We start from the raw sequence: 19781 nt of genomic DNA, 5'->3' as shown, positions 1-19781 counted from the left end.
CAATAACAAATAAGCAAATAAACTATAAGTAAGATCATATGGTGCTACATGCCATGGAGAAAAATAATGCAGAGAAGGGGTTAGGGAGGACAGGAGAGGAATTACCTTGTATCATTCATACATAATGAATGTTAAAAATAATAACACGATTGAGTACTTATGGTATGGCAGGAACTCTTCTGTTTGCTCCTATTAACTCATTTAGTTTTCACATAATCCTAGAAGGTAGGTACAATGATAATCCCTGTTTGCTAGAACAGAAAATTAAGGCACAGAGAAGTTACGCAAAATGTCCACTGTCACACAGCTGGTAAATGTTGAAGCCAGGACTTCTGAGTCTTGATTCCTAAGTCTGAAGTCTTTTCAAGGCCCTAGGATACCACGGTGTAGAATGAGTACCTCTCTACTTTCCTTGAGCATCTATTTTTGGTGGGCGTGGGGTGGGAACAAGCATGTAAACAAAGAAACAAGATGGGTGTGACAGGGTGTGAAAGATGAAGTAAATAAATCAGGGAGATGTAACAAAGACTATCTGGGAGCTGAGGAGGGGGAGCATACTTTAGCTGGGGCAGTCAGGGAGGGCCTTTCTGTGGAGATGACATTTGAGCTGAGAGATGAATGATGAGAAAGGCAGCCAGCCATGGGAAGATCTAGATCACTGGTTTTCAAACTCAGTTGCCCACTTGAGTCCCCTGGGGAGCTTTGCGGATGCCTGGACCCACCCCTAGAGATTGTGATTGGTCTGTGGTTCAGTCTGAGCATTAGAATTTCTAAAAAGCCTCTAAGTGATTCCAGTTTTCATCTAGGATTGAGAATCACTGACCTAAAGGAAGAGTTCTAGACAGAAAGAACAGCAAAAGCAAGTGTTGCAAGGCAGGAATGAGCTTGCCATATGTTCAAGAAACAAAGAGGGCAGTGTAAATTATCAGTAGGTGAAATTTGGGGATAGCATAAACAAAGGCATGTGTGGCTCCATTAGAAAAGTGAGGAGCCCACTTAGATATGGGGCAGGAGGAGAGAAGAGTTGGAGGAAACAGAAATTGAGGGCTTTAAAAGCTCAGCAGAGAAGCTGAGCGTTTCCTACACCCTTCTTGAACTAGTAAATCTTTAGCTGCTTTTATCTCAAAGATAATGAATCCTCAAAATTTACCCTCTGCTTCATAGAAGCTGCTCTGTTCAAAACTACCACTTTCAAAAAGAGATAATACTATTTTAGAGAAAAAACAGTGATGGGAAGGGTGAAGAAGCTTCTGGCGTAAAGTACTACCGATGTACCCATACATCTACAGACACACTTCTACAGGCACACTCATAAGCTATATCTGTGTGCATAAGGGTGGTCATTGCAGTATTATTTATAAAGCAAAAACATATTGCAGTGCCCAGCAATAGGTGGATGGTTAATTAACTTGTTCCACTTCCATACTACACAATGCTACACATGCATTAAAAAGACAGTAGGACTGTGGTTACTGACAGGGAAAGTTGTCCAAGATATACTGTTAAGGGAAAGGGGAAAGAACAAGCTATACAGTCAAATCCAGAAGCAGTCTATTTTCATTTTTGTGTGTGTGGGGAGGATGGAGGCAGCAGGGTATAGGGGAAAAGTGACATCCCTAACCTCATATATTTTTGAGCACCAAGGAAAAATCTAGAAGGATAGATATCAAAGTGTAAATTGGGGGCTGGGATAAGAGGAGAGAAGAGGTCACTTGCTGGTTTATATACTTTTCCTTGACTATATTTTACAATTAATTTTGGTATAAAAAAGATTTTTAAAAGAGGGCTATTGTAGAACCTATTACATTAAAATAATATGACATGTTACATTGTTGTACTTATCACATAAAACTAAGAGCTGCTGCTATAGTTGAAGGAGCATGATTTAAAGGTGTTAGAAAAGTTCTTAAAATAATGTAACTAATTGTTGTTGAGTGCCATTGAGTCAATTCTGACTTACAGTGACCCCACGTGACAGAATAGAACTGCCCCATAGGGTTTTCTAGGCTGTAATCTTTATGGGTTGCTATGAACCTTTGGTCATAGCTATAGGGTCATTATGAGTTGGAATTGACTTGACGACAATGGGGTTTGGTTTAGTAGGTAATACTGTCATATATTTCAAAATCCAGAAGTTACAAAATGGCTCATAGTGACAGTTTTTCCATTTTTGTCCCAAAACCACCCAGCAGCAGCCCCACCCCAGAAAAGCAGTGTGACTACTTCCTTGGGCTTTCCCCCTGAGATATCTGCATACATACAAGAGATTGTGCATTTTATTCTGATCCTACTCGCCCTCACACTTTCACCTTTTTCACATACCCAGAGGGTGCTTTTCACCTTGCCTTTTTCGCATTGTAAGAACATCTTGGAGTTCCTTCATACCAGTAAAATCTATATTCATCCTTTTCTAGCTGCATTGTAATTCACTGGGCAGATCACCACTGTTTATTTAACCAGTCTCTTATTCTTTTTTTGTTCCATTTTTTTCCCCCATAATAAACCCATCTTTATTATTTGATTTCCCCAGATATATGTCTGTTTGGTTGTGACTAAACTTATTTTTTTTAAAGCCATATTAACATTCATTCCCTGGAGAGGACAAATAAATTGTGGTCTGTTCACACAATGGGATGATACAGCAGTGGAAAAGAACAAACCAGAGCTGCACATATCAACATGAATAAATCTTCCAGACACGATATTGGGTGAGAAAAGCAGGCTGTAGAAGGATATGTATATGATTCCATTTATATGAAGTCTAAGAACACATTGAGCAATATTATGTATTGTTTCCAGATATCTGCATAGGGAATAAAGGAATGTGTGGGAATGATAAGCACCCATCTCAGGATCCTGGTTACCTCTGGGGGGTGGGGGCATAGAAAGGGAGAGCAATGAGGGGTGAAGCAGCAGCCCCTACAGCCTGGGTGAGGTTTGGTTTTCAGAAGGTGTGGGCTGATTATTGTACCTGCCTCCCAAGCCTGTTATGAGGGTTTAAGGTGTTAATGTACGTAAAGCCCTTGACCCAGTGCTTTGTACATAGCTGACATTATTACAGCTTTGGTGGTGGCAGAATGTCTGCATGTCTAAGACCCTCCTCCCCCTTCCTGGTTCCCCACCCTTCAAAGGCCACTCCCTCATCTCCTCTGGCTGCATTGAGGCATCTGTAATGACATCTGATGCTCACATCTATCCAGCATCAACTGGACTCCCCAATCTGGGTCACAGAGCCTGTGTTTTCCTTAGGAAGGCGCTTCCTCCCCATCCATCCATGTGCATAGGGTGAGGTAACACCGCCCTGACTCCAGGGGTGGGCGGCCATCTCTTTGGCCACAGAACCTGATTCAAGTCCAGAGTGAAGGATAAAGGGGCCTGTCACATTGGTGGTGGCAATGTGGTGATGGCAGCTGACTTGGTAGGACAGGGTCATTGATTGTGTCCTTTGCACCACTGGTTTCTGGTTTGGGTAGTGGGTGAAGGGTGCAGAGAGGGGGAGTTGAGGAGGAAGAGAAGGTCTAGGTGATAGGTGACATGTTGAGTTCAGTTCTTGACAACTTGAGTTCAGGGTGCCTGGGTCAGCCATGAGGAAGCAGTTAGGGACTCAGAGTCATTAGCTCGAAAGGAGGTAGGTGGGAGGACCATGCAACCTGCTAGGTGAATTTTCTAGAACCTGGGAGAATGGCTGACAGACCATGAAAAGTCACCTGCTCTGCCTCTTTCAGCCCTGGGTCAGGCCTGCTGTTTACCCCTGCCCCACCAGCCCCTCAGCCCCAGGGGGCCCACCTCTGTATTCAGGAGCTAGAATTTCTGGTGAGGGCGGTAGTGAGATGAGTGTTCCGGGGATTTTGCTCCTGCCCAGAGTTTAGAAGCCACAGCTGGGAGACAGCCAGGGGCTAGGAAACCCTGCTTGGACGTCATTCCTCGACCATGTCGCCTCTCGTGCCCACTCGCCAAGCCTCTGCGTCCTCCCTGCAGCCACCCCATCTCCAGTGCCTTCACTTTCTCAGGAGGCGTTTGAGGAGCTCGCCAGCCTGTGGCTCTAGGCAAAAGCATTGTTTTGCTCAAGTTGTCATTAAAAAAAAAAAAAAAAAAAAAAAAAGGTTGGCATTAGCAAGGCAATTTTCTTGGGCAGGAGAGAGGGAGAGCCTGTCTGAGGGGCAGGGCTGGGTGCCCTGTGGGGTCTGGGGCCATGAGTCATGTGTCTTAGGGGCCAGAGATGAAAATGGGGCCTGTCCGCCTCACTCCTGCTGCTCCTAGTTGCTAAAAGCACTTATTTATGCACAATATTAGGTTGGGTGCTTGTCCCCAGGGTGCCAGGCTCCCCGTAGGGTGGGGGTATGGCAGTGGGTCCCTGTGCTGTGGTGCTCACATTCTCATTACCGAGATGAGAATGAAGCAGGGGGCTGGGGAGTGATGGAGTGACATTAGCAGGGGGGCCAGGGCAGCTGCTCCAGGGATAGGCCATGGAGCAAAGTGTGGAGGAAGCAGTGAGTCCCGGGGTCCAGGTAGGAAAGTACTCTGGGCTGTGGGGACAGCAGGGAGGTGGCAGGGAAGGGGGTTGGAGAGGTGAGCGAGGGTGTGACAACGCAGGGCCTGGTGGGCCATGGGAGGAGACTGGGGGCAGGTGGGAGAGCAGGTTTCCCTTTCCTAGGATGCCTCAGGCTGCTAGGGGTGAGTGGGTTGGGGGGACTGTAAGGGGAAGAGGGGATGTGGAGACCAGGGCAGGGTGGGGGGCTGCTGACAGCTGCTCCTCTTCTCCCCTGGACCCTGGGTCCTGGAGGAACGTGTCCCTGGGTTCCTCCCAGTAATTGCTCACACATTTGCCCCAAGGAAGCCTGAGTTTCTACCTCCTTTTAGAACTTGGGCAAGACATACCAACTCACCACTTCTTATAGGGCATCTCCGCAAACTTGAGTCTCTCGGACCCCAGGTCTAGTTAAATTTTCTGCTTGGGAAGCCTCACTTGAGCACCATTGGGCCACTTTAAGGCTGTGCCTGGAAACCCATGGCTTTGTCCCTAAGAACTGGTTTCAGGGGCATGGTTGGGAGTGGGGTGGGGGTTGCTTCTGCCCAGAGGACAGCCCCCAGGCCAGCTCTTGACACGTTCCTCATTCGGCAAGTCAACCCTGAGGAGGGGAGCTGTTGGCTTTCCCGTGCAGCAGATTATCCTAGCCTTCATTCCCCATCATGATGCTGACCCCTCAGCCTTGGGGGTTTCTACAGCAGTTTGTGTTTACAGAGAGATTCACATCCCGACTCCTCAAACCTATTGCTGTCGAGTTGATTCTGACTCATAGCAACCCTACAGGACTGAGTAGAACCGCCCCATAGGGTTTCCAAGGAGCAGCTGGTGAACTAGAACTGTGACCCTTTGGTTTGCAGCTGAATGTTCAACCACTGCGCCACCAGGGCTCCACATCCCTACAAGAAAGACAGAAACAAAAACTATTCCAATCGAGTTGATTCTGACCCATAGCAACGCTATAACGGCCCTATAGGACAGAGCAGAACTGCTCCAGAAGGTTTCCAAGGAGCTGCTGGTGGATTCAGACTGCCAAACTTTTGGTTAGCAGCTGAATCGCTTAGCCACTACACCACCAGGGCTCCATCCCTACAGGGGCAATGATAATTCATGAAGACTGAGGGCTCTGGAGTTTGACAGCTGCTAGCTGTATGCTCCTGGGCAAACCACTTGCCTTTCTGCACCTTAGTTTTGCGTCTGCAAAGTGGGCCTAATGACAGCTGCTTCTTCAGATGGTGGTGTGGGGGACCTGACAAGCTGAGGACTTGCTTAGTGTATCAAGCACTTTGCCAAGAGCCTGACACAGACAGTACCCACAAGGCATGCTGGCTGTTATTGCTGTCCTACATTAGCCTATTAGAACCTTTGTGACAAATGATAAGTGGACATTATGCCCATTTTACAGATGGGGAAATGGAGTTCACAAAACTACTAAGCAGTACATCCAGAGCTAGAGCTCAGGCTTTATAATTTTGTTTGGTCCACCTTTCTCCCCTACAAACAGACAAAGTTATTAATGAGGCAGTATGTGGTGGTTTAGAGCACAGGTTGACAGATGCTCACTGTAGAGGGTGGAGTGTAAATATCTAGGCTTTTTGGTCTACCTGCTCACTGCTGCCATTGTAGCGCGAAAGCAACCATAGACAAAACATAAATGAATGGGCGTGTCCTTGTGCCAGTAAAACTTTATTTATGCACACTAAAATTTCAATTCTATGTAAATTTTACATATCATGAAAATTACTCTCCTTTTGATGTTTTTTCAACTCGTGAGAAATATAAAAAACGTTCTTAGCTCAAGGGCCGTTCAAAAACAGTCAGTGGGCTGGACTTGGCCCACGGGCTGTAGTTTTGAGCTTGGGCTTTGAAGCCCAGTGGCTTGGGCTCGAAGCCTGGCTTTAGCTCTCACTAGCTGTGTGGCCGGGTGAAGATACTCCCTCAGCCTCAGCTCTCTCAGCGCCAGGTAGGGATGACAACAGCACCCATCTCACAGGCTGCGGTGAGGAATGCATGCGTCAATTTACGTGAAATGATTTGAACAGTACTTGGCGCACGATGCTGCTACGTGAGTGTTGGGTGTTATTCCTCAAGACACCCACATGCCAGCATTTGTAAGAATTAAAACAACACATTGAATTGACACATGGCTGAAGTTCCCTTTGATCACCCTTCACCCCTGTTGCAATCTCGGCCTCTGTTGTTCCCTACTGAGAAATATCTTTCCAAATATTTTGTTACGCACTTCCATAGAAAAGCAACAGTATTGCTTTATGCATCTTCTTACTTCATTGTATAAATCCTGTATATCTGTATCCATTCATTCACCCAACAGAGAGCAGGGAACGAAACCAACAATCATTCCTGCCTTCCCGCCCCTGGAGAGGGGCAGACAAGGAACAAATAAATCTGAAGCATACAGGGTATGGTGTGTCAGATGGGGACCAGGGAGGAGAATAACGGGGGGTGGGGTACCCTTCAAGTACAGTGGCCTGGGCAGGTTGCAGCGAGGAAGTGGATTTGAGCAGGACCTTGCTCAAAAAAGCAACTTGCTTTTCCCACTCAAGCTTACATCTCGGCTCTTTTTATGGCTTTGCCCACAGATCCCCTCATCCAGCTTATTTGCCTCCAGGGCAGGGGTGCTTCATGGTCATTCAGCCCTTTCTGCAACGGGGGACTTTCTGGTTGTTTGTTTCTTTCAGTAACAACCAAAGCTGTAAGCAACAGCCCAGCCATGCAGCCTCCTGCATAGGCTTTCTCTAGAATAAATACAGAGAAAAGGGGATGCTGGGGCTCAGGGGAGGGCACGTTCAGGTTCAATGAGACTGCCAGATTGCCCTCAGATTGGTGTGCATTCTGTCAATTCCCAGTGTCCCCTCAACACCTGCTGGTCCCTCCCCTACAGCCCCAGATGGAAACCTCTCTGTGATGCAACTCTTAGTCATTCCTACCTCCCTTCCTGCTAGCTGTCCTGCCTTCTCACAACCCTCCTCGGCCATGAGCACATGCTTCATACCATTCTCTTCTTGGCATCGCTGCCTCTCTCCCCTTTCATGGCATCTCTCCAACTTTGGGATTAGTGACTCAGGGCAGAGTCCGCAGAGGGCCTTGCGGGGGGAGCTGGGGAAGGGCTGGCAGCTTCCTTCCCACCTGGGCCTCCCAGTGAGGCCCCTGTGGCCACCATGATGCTCTGCCTGGAAGGGGCATCTCACCACCCGAGTACAGGACCCAGTGCCCAGGGCTCCTGGGCTTGGCCTTGCTGGCAACTCCTGGCTCACTCCTGCTCCTTCTGGAAGCCCTGGCTGCTGCCGCCCACTGCTCCCCCCAGCTGGTTCGGAACTGTGGACCTGAGCCAATTCTGACTCCAAAGGGAAACACCCCCCCACATCCCTGTTAAGAATGTCCCTGTTCCCAGGCCCCCTGAGTCCCGCAGGGGGTTTTCTCATTCACCAGGGAGATGTCAGGGTGGCAGCAAAGAAGGATGAAATAGCGGGCTCTCTATGTCTCCATCCTTGGCCCTAGAGGACCCCAAGTAGCTCTGGATAACTTGATTACCAGGCTGCTCCGAGCCAAGGCGGGGCATGGTGAGGAATTTGAAAGAGGAGGGAGTGGGGTTTTCAGGAGGTTTGGAGAATTTGCCTACTCTGAGGCTGGGAGGCTGGGAGGCAGTGTGTAAGGCCCCAGGAGACTACAATTTATATTTCCTGGGATTCCAGGGGGTCACTAAATTCCCTTCCCAGGACTTGGGAATCCATTCTCTCAGGAGGTAAGGGAGGCTGGTTGTGTGCAGAGCCAGGGACAGAGGGAGATGCATAAGAGATGTCTGAAGTGGTTTCTGCCACCAGGGCCTGGGCAGATCCAATTGAGACACAGGAAATGGACACAAGTGAGCCCTGATCACCCATCAAAGGTAGGTTGTTGTTGTTAGGTGCTGCCGAGTCAATTCCGACTCACAGTGACCCTGTGTGACAGAGCAGAACTGCCCCACAGGGTTTCCTAGGCTGTAATCTTTGTGGGAGCCAAATGCCACATCTTTCTCCTACAGAGCAGCTGGTGGGTTCAAACTGCCAACCTTCTGGTTAGCAGCCGGGCACTTTAACCATTGTGCCACCAGGACTCTTTTTAAAGGTAGGAGGGATCCCCAAATGTGCTAGTGTTTACAAAAAGGGACCCGGGTAGGGTGCGTTTTGGCTGTCAAGGGTCTAGTCACCCTCCTTAGTGTGGAACTTCTCCGTTTTTATTTGGGGATCTATTTGCAGCCAGTGTTCCCAGGGTGTGTAGATTCAGTTTGTGAAGATTCATTGAACTGTCCACTTGGTCTGAGCCCACTTCTGTAAGAATACTCTGCTTCAGTAAAATGTTAAAGACCAATGCCCTTGAAATAGAGACTGTTATTTGAGAGATGAAAAAGCTGAGAAGCAGAGGATGTAAGTTAGCTGCTCAAGGCCACACATTTCAGAGAATGTCAGAGTCCACGGTCTGAACAAACTCAGGCAGTCCGGCCCCAGAGCTGTGCTCCTAAGCACTGGGCCACACTGCCTCTCCCAAGCCAGGAAAGGGCCGAGCTTACCTTGGAGTAGTCGAAGCCATGCTTCTCCTTCACCCCGTTCCGACAGAGCGTGTAGTTATAGAAGCGGGAGTTTTTAAGGAGTCCGACCCACTCCTTCCAGCCAGGGGGCACGTAGGAGCCATTGTACTCATTAAGGTACTTCCCAAAGAAAGCTGGAGGGAGAGAAGAAGGCCAGGTAAGAAAAAAGACAGCAAAGGCCTTCTCTCATAATCATCCAATAGAGTCTGTTAAACCACCATTGTAGGTGCAAAGCAGGCGAACGACACTATCCCTTCGGGCAAAAGTTTTACCTTTTGTCATGCTGTGGAGTCCGCTGGCAAGCAAGCAGAGCCCACAGACCCCCTTCTCAAAACGTTTTTAAATGCACAAAACAAACTATGTAGGATCACAGTGAAAATCAATTATTTTGAAATATAGTTATCAAAGTACTAAAAGAATTTGTGATATAGTAATAAATGTCCTTTTAAATTAATATATTTAAAAGAAGACCTAGCAGGGCATCTGGCAATTTCAAAGTAGTGATTGATGAGTGAACATATTTTATTTTTGGCTATCTGCAACAACTGTAATGGGTTATTAAAATATTGATGATTTCTATGAGTGAAAAAGTTACAGATTCTGCTAGCATACTGTGATCTGTGGCCCCTGCTTAAAATGGAAGCAAATGCTAAATTTCAGTTGCAAGTTAGCGAAAATAAAAGTATGTTTTTTTTTTCCCCATTCACATTTATAGGCCCCTTGAATTCTATACATTACACAGCCACCAGAATGGTTAATGTTAAAAAGAAATTGACAATACCAAGTGATGATGGGGAGGCGGAGCAACTGGAACTCTCATAACTGCTAGTGGGAGGGGAAACTGGCCCAACCACTGTGGAAAACTGGCAGTGTCTAGTAAACTCAGACATAGTCACAACTTCTGACCCAGTGATTCAAATCCTGGGTGTTTATCCAACAGAAATGCATTCATACATTCACCAGAAGTCATGTACAAGAAATGTTCATTGTAACATTACTCAGTATAGCAAGTAACTAGAAACAAATCAACTGTCTATCAAAAAAGAGTGGATAAATACATTGCTTCATATTTGTATAACGGAATACTATACAGCAATGAGATGAAAAGATCTAGTGCTTCGTTCAATAACATGGATACCACCCAACAACCTACCTAATGTTAAGAGAAATAAACCAGATAGGAAAGAGCAGATGATATTATGATCTCCTTTATGTGAAGCTTGGGGGCAGCGGTGGCTCAGTGAGAGAATTCTCACCTTCCATTCAGGAGACCTGGGTTTGAGTCCTGCCGAATGCATCTCACACACAGCCACCAGCTGCCTTTCAGTGGAGGACTGTGTGTCGCTGTTACGCTGAACAGGTTTCAGCAGAGCTTCCAGGCTAAGACAGACTAGGAAGAAAGGCCTGGAAATCTATTCTTGAAAATCAGACAATGAAAACTCTAAGGATCACAACAGTCCAATCCACAACTGCTTCATGGGGATGATGCAGGATAGAGCAGCATTTTGTTCTGTTGTGCAACTCAACAGCAGCTAACAACAAGAATAACAACCTATGAAGTTCAGAAACAGGCAAAACTAACCTACGGTGCTGGAAGTAAAAACAGTGGTTATCACTGGACATGGCGGGGTGGAAGGGGTGCAGGGGGGGCTTCTACGGTGATGATCATGTTCTGTTTCTTGCTGGGACACAGGTGTTTCAGCTGGTGAGTCCTCATTGAGCTGGACGCCCAGGAAACCAAGAAAAACTAAACCCGTTGCCGTTGAGTTGATTTCGACTCACAGTGAGAGCATGTACGATATTTAATAATGGTAACCTATCAAACTCATTTTTTTTTTACTGGAAAATTTTTGTGAGAGTTTGTCTGGAGACAGAGGTCTTACCCCAGCCCTGTCTTTTCAGATGAGAACATCAGGGCACAGAGACGAGCAACAAACATTGTTGACGGTACGAGGATACATGTGTTCAAGGTGGTTGTAGGGGTTAAACGACATCTGGTTTAGCAAGTGGTTAGTACCACGCCTATAGAATCCCTGGGTGGTGCAAACGCTTAACACACTCGACTGCTAACCAAAAGGTTGAGAGTTTGAGTCCACCCAGAGGTACCTTGGAAGACAGGCCTAGCGATCTACTCTGAAAAATCAGCCACTGAAAACCCTACGGAGCACAGTTCTTCTCTGACACATATAGGGTCACCATGGGTCAGAGTTGACTTGATGGCAACTGGTCTCGTTTTTTGGTTTAACAACGTGCCTGGCAAATACAGGTTGTCCCCCACTTGTGACGTACTGGAGTTACGATGAACTGCACTTAACGATTGTCTGTTTTTTTTCCATACATCTTATCGTTGGTAATATGTACTACATACAGCGTTGCAGTGCGTAATTTGCTGATGCTATTCTCAGATGTTCACTTGCAGAAGTTCAATGTTACGATTTATAAAGATACAGCCAATAAAAGGTAATAATAATGAAAACTAAAAAAAAGAAAAAAAATGAGGTATTCCACTTCAGAACCGACTTACGACGGAGTCGTCAGAATGGAATCCCGTCCTAAGTTGGGGACTACCTGCAGTAAGTGCTCAGAGTCAGTGGGTCTCAGTTCAGAAGCCAAGATGAGACGAGAAAGACAGAGAAAGTCCACAGAGGGAGGAGGAGAGTGGGTGGGGCTGGGATACCGTCCCACAGACAATGAGATGGTCCCTCCGCCTGGAACCTTAGAAAGAGCACAGAGAGTTGCTCACAGGCTGTTAACTCCAGAAGAGAGGCCTGGACCAGGAGGTGCTGCGACGGAGCTGAAGCCCGGTACATGGGCTTCCTGGAGACCTGGCAAGTAGCTGGCATGCCTGGGAGTGGAAGACCCTGTAGGAAATGAAGCAGCCAGATTCCTGAGTCCCCAAGGTACTATGGGCAAAGGAAAATGCTCCCATTAAATGTAGAGCCGGGCAGTGAGTGCTCCTGAGGGAGGAGCTGATGAAGCACCTTCTAGAAGGATCTGGGCAACAGTGAGAGGAAAATACGAAGGGAGGGTCCCGAGCCTTGGTGATAAGGCCCAAGGTAGAGCTCATGTTGCGTGGGCGGGAAAGGCAAAAATAAAGGGAAAGAGCCCTGGCATCCTGGGGAGGAGGGGGCGGGAACTGGCTGCACCGTTCTCCATATCCTGAGTACCGTCCAATATTTAAAAAGTAAGATGGAACTAGGTGGTGGGTGTCTAATTAAAAAGCAATCGGGTAGCCCTGGCTGCTTGTCAGGGAGTAATGGGCTGAGATACTGGCTGGCGCAAGAGGCAGAATTAAAGCACCAGGCACACTAAATGCCTGTTTTTCTTTTTCTAGAACATTGCATCCATCAGTTGCATCCATCTCCTTAAAGTGGTGGTTCTCAGCCAGGGGACACTGGGCAATGTTTGGAGATATTGTGGCTGCCACAACTGGGGAGGGGGTGCTACTGCCATCTACTGGGTAGAGGCCAGGGATACTGCTAAGCACCCTACAATGCACAGGACAACCCCCTGGGACAAAGAATTATCTGGCCCCAAATGTCAATAGTGCCAAGGCCAACCCTGATCTAAAAACTCCATCCATTCCCAGGGCCCTCTAGCATCCCTTCCCTCAATTCTCCAGAGCCACACTGTGAGAGCTGAAGGGGACCTAGAGGTCACATATACTCCAGGAAACAAGATCTACTAAACCTTAGTGACCTTATTCCCCATGTCACAAGTGGAATACGGGAATAAGAGGAAAACTGCACCAGGCAGAGGAAACAGCCAAGTGCAAAAGTCCTGAGGCAGGAACAATAAAAAACTAACCCCACTGCCATCCAGTCCATTCCAAGTTTGGGGCATTTGAAGAGCCCAAGGAGGCCAGTGAGGGAGTGAAGAGATGATGTCACAGAGGCTAGGGGCAGATCACGCAGAATCCTAAAAGCCACAATAGGAAGTATGCTGTGAACCTCAGAGGCCCTCGCACCCAGAAATATTACACACCAGAGTTTGCACTTTATGTGTATTTTCCTGGAAACAGGTCCACAGCTTTTGACATTCAGAAAGCAACCCAGGATCACAAATAATTTAAGAACTTCACACCTCTTTCATTTAAAGGAGAATAAAAATCCTGAATTCCCCACTGGGAGAATGAGGTTCGGTCCCAGGTCTCTGAGTTCCTGGCTAGTGAGTCTTCTGGTTTGTCCCTGAAGATTTGGGCCAAAGTCTTTCTGATGAGCGTGTAGCTCAGAAGGCTGAAGAGCTGATCTTGGCCCAGCTGGTGGGCGAGGGCCTGCTGTGGGGAGGAGGGTGCAGGTCCTCCTTGTGCCTTTGGAAGCCCACCCCCTGCCCATTATCGCCCAATGCCATGGGTGTCAAAGTGTTGGGAGCTGTGTCCTCTGCTACAATCTCCTCTTTCACATCTCTCTCCGTTCTCCAGTCCCAACCCTCAAACATTCCAGAAAGAGTTTACTATTCAGCCTCCACAAGGCCCTGGAAAACAGGGCTTCCGTCAAAGGCTTTTAGTGCCAAATTAGATCTTGCTCTCATTTGATTAGACTTCCCCAAGGCGGTTTTTAAAATGGTTATTCTGGCACCAGTGGAGGTGGGAGGCGCAAATTAGCATGGGACCTGGTGCTCCGGGGCTGGGAGACACAGCCAGGAGAAAGAGCAGGAATTAAAATCAAGATTAAAAATACAACCCATGTTGGGGCTGGGGCGTGGGTAGCTGGGAGTAGCTGAGCTTTGGTGGCTGGGACAGGGCAAGGAGGGTGGCAAATGGGGGGCCGGTGAGGGGGTGGAGCAACTTGGCAGGCAGATGAAGAGAAATGAAATGCCCTGCAGGGAAAGGGCACTGATGCTGGCTGATGATGCCCCGTGGAAGCAGGGCTGGCATCGATTGAAGGGGCAGATGCTCACTGTCACCCATGCGCCAGGCACTGGGTGGGAATTTTACTTCTGGCAATGGAGACTGTTGTTTTGCCTGCCTAGTCCTGACTGTGGTCCGCTGGGTGCCACCGTTCCTCACTTCAACGCCCATGGGCTGACCTCAACCCCTGCCTCCAGGGCTGCATGCATCATCTAAGCCTGGCCAATCAGAGCATCACTTTCCCCTGGCTACTGCCATTGGTTCAGGGATAGGCATGTGACCCAACCTGGGCCAATAAGAGCCAGCCCTGGGATTTTTAGGGAGCTAAAATTATAAACCCTGGTGGCATAGTGGCTGAGTGCTATGGCTGTTAACCAAAGGGTCGGCAGTTCGAATCCACCAGGCGCTCCTTGGAAACTCTATGGGGCAGTTCTACTTTGTCCTATAGGGTTGCTGTGAGTCAGAATCAACTCGATGGCACTGGGTTTGGTTTTTGTTTGGTTATAGGGTCGCTATGAGTAGGAACTGAGGCGGCGGCACTGGGTTTGGTTTTTTTAGTTTACTGGAAAAGGAGCCATGGTGGTACAATGGTTAAGCACTCGGCTGGTAACCCAAAGGTCAGGGATTTGAACCTACCCAGTGGCTCCATGGGAGCAAACCAAACAAACAAAAACCCAAATCTGCTGTTGTAGCATTAATTTTGACTCATAGCAACCCTACGAGGCAGAGTAGAACTGCCTCATAGAATTTCCAAGGAGCAGCTGGTGGATTCCAACTGCTGACCTTTTGGTTAGCAGCCGAACTCTTAACCACTGCACCACCAGGGGTCCCAAGGGAGAAAAGACCTGGCCATTTGCTCCCATACAGATTACAGCCTAGAAAACCCTATGTGGGAAGTTATACTCTGTCATATAGGGTTGCTATGAGTCGAAATCAACTTGATGGCACCCAACAAAAACTAGAAAAGAGAAGCTCTTTTTTCCTTGGGGCTGGAGGTAGGTAGGAGTTAAGCTTGAAGGTCTGGTAGCCATCTTACCACCAAGAGAGGGGGGATGGATTGAGAGTTAACCAACACGGAAGAAAGCAGAGCTGACAGATACAGAGAACGAAAGAGTGAGAGGCTGAAAGAGACTGAGAGGGTAAGAGACAGTGAGAGTGACAGCGAGAGGGAGAGAGAGAGATAGGGAGAAAGAGAGAGAATGTTTGTATGCAGAAAGAAAAAAGAGACAGTGAGAGGCTGAGAGACAGAGTGTGTTTGTGTGTATGTGAGAGAGAGAAAGAAAGAGAGTGAGAGGGCGAGAGAGTGAGAGGCTGAGAGAGAGAGATTGTGTGTGTATGCATATGTGAGAAAGAGAAAGAAAGAGGGTGAGACAGAGTGACTGTGTGTGTGTTTGTGAGAGAAAGAGAGTGAGAGGGTGAGAGACAGTGAGAGGCTGAGAGAGGGAGTGTGTGTCTATGTGTACGTGTGTGAGAGAGAGAGACCCAGAGGGTCAGAAAGTGAGAGGCTGAGAGAAAGTGAGAGTGTGTGTGTGTGTGTGTGTGTGTGTGTGTGTACGTGTGTATGTGAGAAAGAAACAGACTGAGAGGGTGAAAGAGATATTTGAGCCCCTGGGTCCATTCTTATCTGAAGTCACCTCTAAGGCTAGTATTTTCAGTTCTATCAGTGGAGATTTTGTCCCTGAGGGGACATTGTACAACAATGGGGAGGGGAGTGTTACTGGCATCAAGTGGGCAGAGGCAAGGGATGCAGCTAAACATCTTTACAAGACACAGGGCAACTCCCCACAACAAAGGAATGATCAGGTCCCAGACATTGGTAGTGCTGATGTTGAGAAACCTGAGTTATATAAACCAATAAATCCTACCACCCTACTTTTGTCTTGTTTTGGTTCGTTTTGTTTGCTTCAATCAGTTCTTTCACCTGCATTTGAAAGATGATGCAATGCTTAGTGTAGAGCTGGGTTTAGCAAACGAGGGCCTGTGGACCAAATCCAGCCTGTCACCTGTTTTTGTAAATAAAGCTATATGGGAACACAACCACACCTATTTGTTTGCCTATTATCCATGGCTGCTCCTGCACTACAATGGCAGAGCTGAGTAGCTGCAACTGTGTGGCCTGCAAGTTTAAAATAGTTACTACCCGGTCCTTTATGGAAAGTTTGCCGATTGCTGGTGTAGTGCCAATTTCACTGTGCAGGGTGAAGGATTCCTTTGGGGAACCCCAGTCCTAGTTGAGGTTTAAAATGGGGCTGTGGTAACCATGAAGAGGAGCCATGGTGGCGTAGTGATTAATCACTCGGCTGTTAACCATGAGGTTGTTGGTTTGAAACTCACCAGCCACTCTGCAGGAGAAAGATACAGTGCTCTGCTTCTGTAAAGATGACAGCCTTGGAAACCCTATGGGGCAGTCCTACTCTGTCCTGTAAGGTAGCTATGAGTTGAAATCAACTCGAGGACAGTGGGTTTGGGTTTTTTTTCCCTTGAATTCTGGAGGAAGTGATGACAGCTAAGCAGAAATAGACTGAACTGCGCCAAAGCAGAGGGTGTGTCCCAACAACAATGGGACACACCGATTACGGGCAGTCCTCATGGTTCTAAAATGCACAAATTTTAGTTGCCACTATTTAAATAATTCCAGTCCTCCAAAAGCATGGTTCAAATTTAGTTACCACAGTATTTTACCTCTGAGTACTTGCCTAAAGCACAAACTTTGCTGCTAGATTTTCAGACCACAAATCACTATGCAAATAACAGGTGCTCATCATGATCAATAACCAATCACGTCACTTCTTGCAAAGTGCGTCAGTGACTGGTCACTGTGCACCTGTTGCTCAGTTCATGCACAGACAGCAAAGCGTGTACCTGGGTTACCTCCTTGTCTTCCAGTGACACATTGCTAAAGCATTTTACAAGATAGATAACCAAAAGAGGGAACTGGCCAACAAAGACGAAAGCGCAACAAAGAAACGAAACATGGTTAGTGGTAATGCTGGGAATGACATTTAAATTGAATGTAAATAGAGTTACAGAGCTGACCATGGGGATACTGACAACACTGCCCTTTGAGAAGCCCTAGACATGCAGCCGGGAGCCCTGGTGGTGCAGTGGTTAAGTGTTCGGCTGCTAACCTAAAAGTCAGTGGTTTGAACCCACCAGCTGCTCCATGGGAGAAAGATGTGGCAGTCTGCTTCCCTAAAGATTCACAGCCCTGAAAACTCTATGTGGCAGTTCAACCCTGCCCTATAGTGTCGCTATGAGTCAGAATTGACTTGATGCAGCCAGGGAGTCCCTGGTGGTACAAATTGTTAACATGCTTGGCTGCTAACCAAAAGGTTGGCGGTTCAAGTCCACACAGAGGCATCTGGGAAGAAAGGCCTGGCAGTCTACCTCCGGAAAATCAGCCATTGAGAAACTCTACTCTGACACCCATGGCGTCGCTGTGAGTCGGAGTAGACCGGGCAGCAACTGGTAAAACATGTAGCCAGAGGAGCTTCGCTGACGGCAGACTTACTGAAATGAATGAGCAAAGTGGTTGTGACGAAAATAAAGAACATGTCCTGGAGGAAGGGAGGCAAAAACTTCACGTTAAAGGAACTCTCAGAGATAGTTCACAACGCTGAAAGCTGTGTATCTTTGGGCAAGTTGCTGAACCTCTTGATACCTTAGTGTCTCCACTTGTAAGACAGGGATAATAGTATCTACCTCTTGGCAAGGTCAGGAGAATTAATACAGTGAAAACTGTGAGTGCCGGAACTTAACGGGACCGCCTTATTTTTCCGGGTTTTGCAGTTTTCTGCCTTTGACAGGATGCAGTCTTACCACTTTTTTTTTCTATCGCTTGTTTTAGTGAAAAATATTTGCATTTTCCTTCTCTGACAGGTTTCTGCCTTACACAGGTTCCAGCTTTCACAGGTTTTACTGTATATGTATAGTGCTTAGCACTGTGTCTGGCACATATCAGGTGCCCACTAAGTGTCCTATTTTCATCCTCAGCGATGAATCCCTGTTTCTAGCAACTTCTTGTCCCATTAACACTGTCTAATGAGCCCCTGCCGAGACACATGTCAGACTTCCCTCTCCCCCTCTCCACTTCGAGGGGATTATTCACCCCCAAGCATTTCCTTTTAACCCTCACACAGACCCCGTGGCCCCATGCAGGCAGCCCTGCCCTGGAAGTTTCTGCGTGGCTGTCTCCCCTCCCGGCTGCTGCTTCTCCATCTGTCTGATTTAAGTGCTGCTGGGGAGCCATTCAGAGTCTGATGAGAGAATCAGGCCCTTCTGTTCTCTCTCCCAGCCCCCGAATCCAGCTGAAATTGCCTCATAATAATGGCATTTGTGGTCTGTGAAAGCTGTGTCTTGTGGTGATTGGGGACTGAGATGAGCTGGCAGTAAACCTGGTGCACAAGGGCACACGGGGGCATCTGAGGTACCAAGCGTGAAAAGGGTGAGATGGCAAACCAGGGTTTCAGCAACTGGAAACTATTTAGCAGGAATTCCAGAGATGACTCTCTCTGTTGGCGAGTGAAGCGGGCTGGGGCTATCTGGGACATTGCTGTTTGGCACCTCCCAGCACCCACTCCCCTTTCTCCTGGTGATGTAGGGGAGGGGCTGAGTGTGTGGTCTCTGCAGCCGACTGCCTGGTTTTGGACCCCGGATCTGCCACTTCCTAACTGCAGGACCTCATGCAAGTGACTTCACCCCAGTGAGGACAGTAAGCCCTGCATAGTACCTTGACGGGTCAGTGAGCTGATATGTGTAATGAATGTGAACTGCTAAGAGGATTTAAAGCACCTCAGGAGCCCTGGCGGCACAAGGGTTAAGTGGGCTGCTAACTGAAAGGGCGGTGTTTTGAACCCACCCAGTGGCTCCGAGGGAGAAAGACCTGGCAATTTGCTCCCATAAGGATTACAGCCTAGAATACTCTATGGGGCAGTTTTACTCTGTCACACGGGGTTGCTGTGAGTCAGAACTGGTTTTAACAAAGAGAAATTCTCTCACAGTCTAGGAGGTTAGACGTCCGAATTCAGGGCACCAACTCCAGGAGAAGGCTTTCTCTCTCCGTCATCAATCTTCCCTTGGCCTAGGAGCTTCTCTGCACAGGAACCCTGGGTCCAAAGGACATGCTCTGCTCCCTGGTGCTGCGCTCTTGGTGGTCTGAGGTCCCCCTGTCCCTCCCTGCTCACTTCTGTCTTTTATAACTCAAAGGAGATTGATTTAAGATACAACCTAATCATGTAGATTGAGTCCTGCCTCATTAACATAACTGCCTCTAATTCCAACTCATTAACATCACAGAGGCAGGATTTACAGCACACAGGAAAATCACAGCAGATGACAAAATGGTAGACAATCACACAATACTGGGCATCATGGCCTAGCCAAGTCAGCACACACTTTTGGGTGACACATTTCAATACATATCATTTACCATTAACGTAAACTCACTGCCCCCTAAAGTTCCTATCTAATCTTTGGAGTTGCTGTAGTCAATTTGATCCTGAGTAGATTGTTCTTTAAAAGAGCATAATGCTCAAGGCTGACATTCTTTCCTAGTTAAGCTAAAATATTGTTTGGTTTTAAGAAGACCCCAGGGGTATTTTTGGTTTAAGGTTTAATGCTCCATAGGGTTTTCGACGGCTGATTTTTTGGAAGTAGATTGCCAAGCCTCTCTTCTGAGGCCTCAGGGCGGCCTCAACTCTCCCATTTTTTGGTTAGCAACCGAGTGCGTTAACCATTTGTACCACCCAGGGACTCCCTTGCCAACCTAGTGGAATGTATCTTATTGCTGAAGGGATGGGAGGGCCATGATCTTGGAAGAGAGA

General features: G+C 47.6%; 1 protein-coding gene across 5 annotated transcripts in view; it reads right to left on the bottom strand.

Moving 5' to 3' along the window:
- The window catches only part of SULF2 (sulfatase 2), a 140775-nt gene that overhangs the window by 34670 nt on the left and 86324 nt on the right, over positions 1 to 19781 (bottom strand). For all 5 annotated transcript variants that reach the window (XM_049869892.1, XM_049869891.1, XM_049869894.1 and 2 more), the window contains one exon: positions 9093 to 9244. In XM_049869892.1, coding sequence (XP_049725849.1) covers positions 9093 to 9244 — 152 coding nt within the window. The remainder of the gene's footprint in view (positions 1 to 9092; positions 9245 to 19781) is intronic.

Source organism: Elephas maximus, chromosome 25 (assembly GCF_024166365.1).
Source record: "Elephas maximus indicus isolate mEleMax1 chromosome 25, mEleMax1 primary haplotype, whole genome shotgun sequence".
Classification (NCBI taxonomy): domain Eukaryota; kingdom Metazoa; phylum Chordata; class Mammalia; order Proboscidea; family Elephantidae; genus Elephas; species Elephas maximus.
This window is presented reverse-complemented; position numbering and strand designations above follow the sequence as displayed.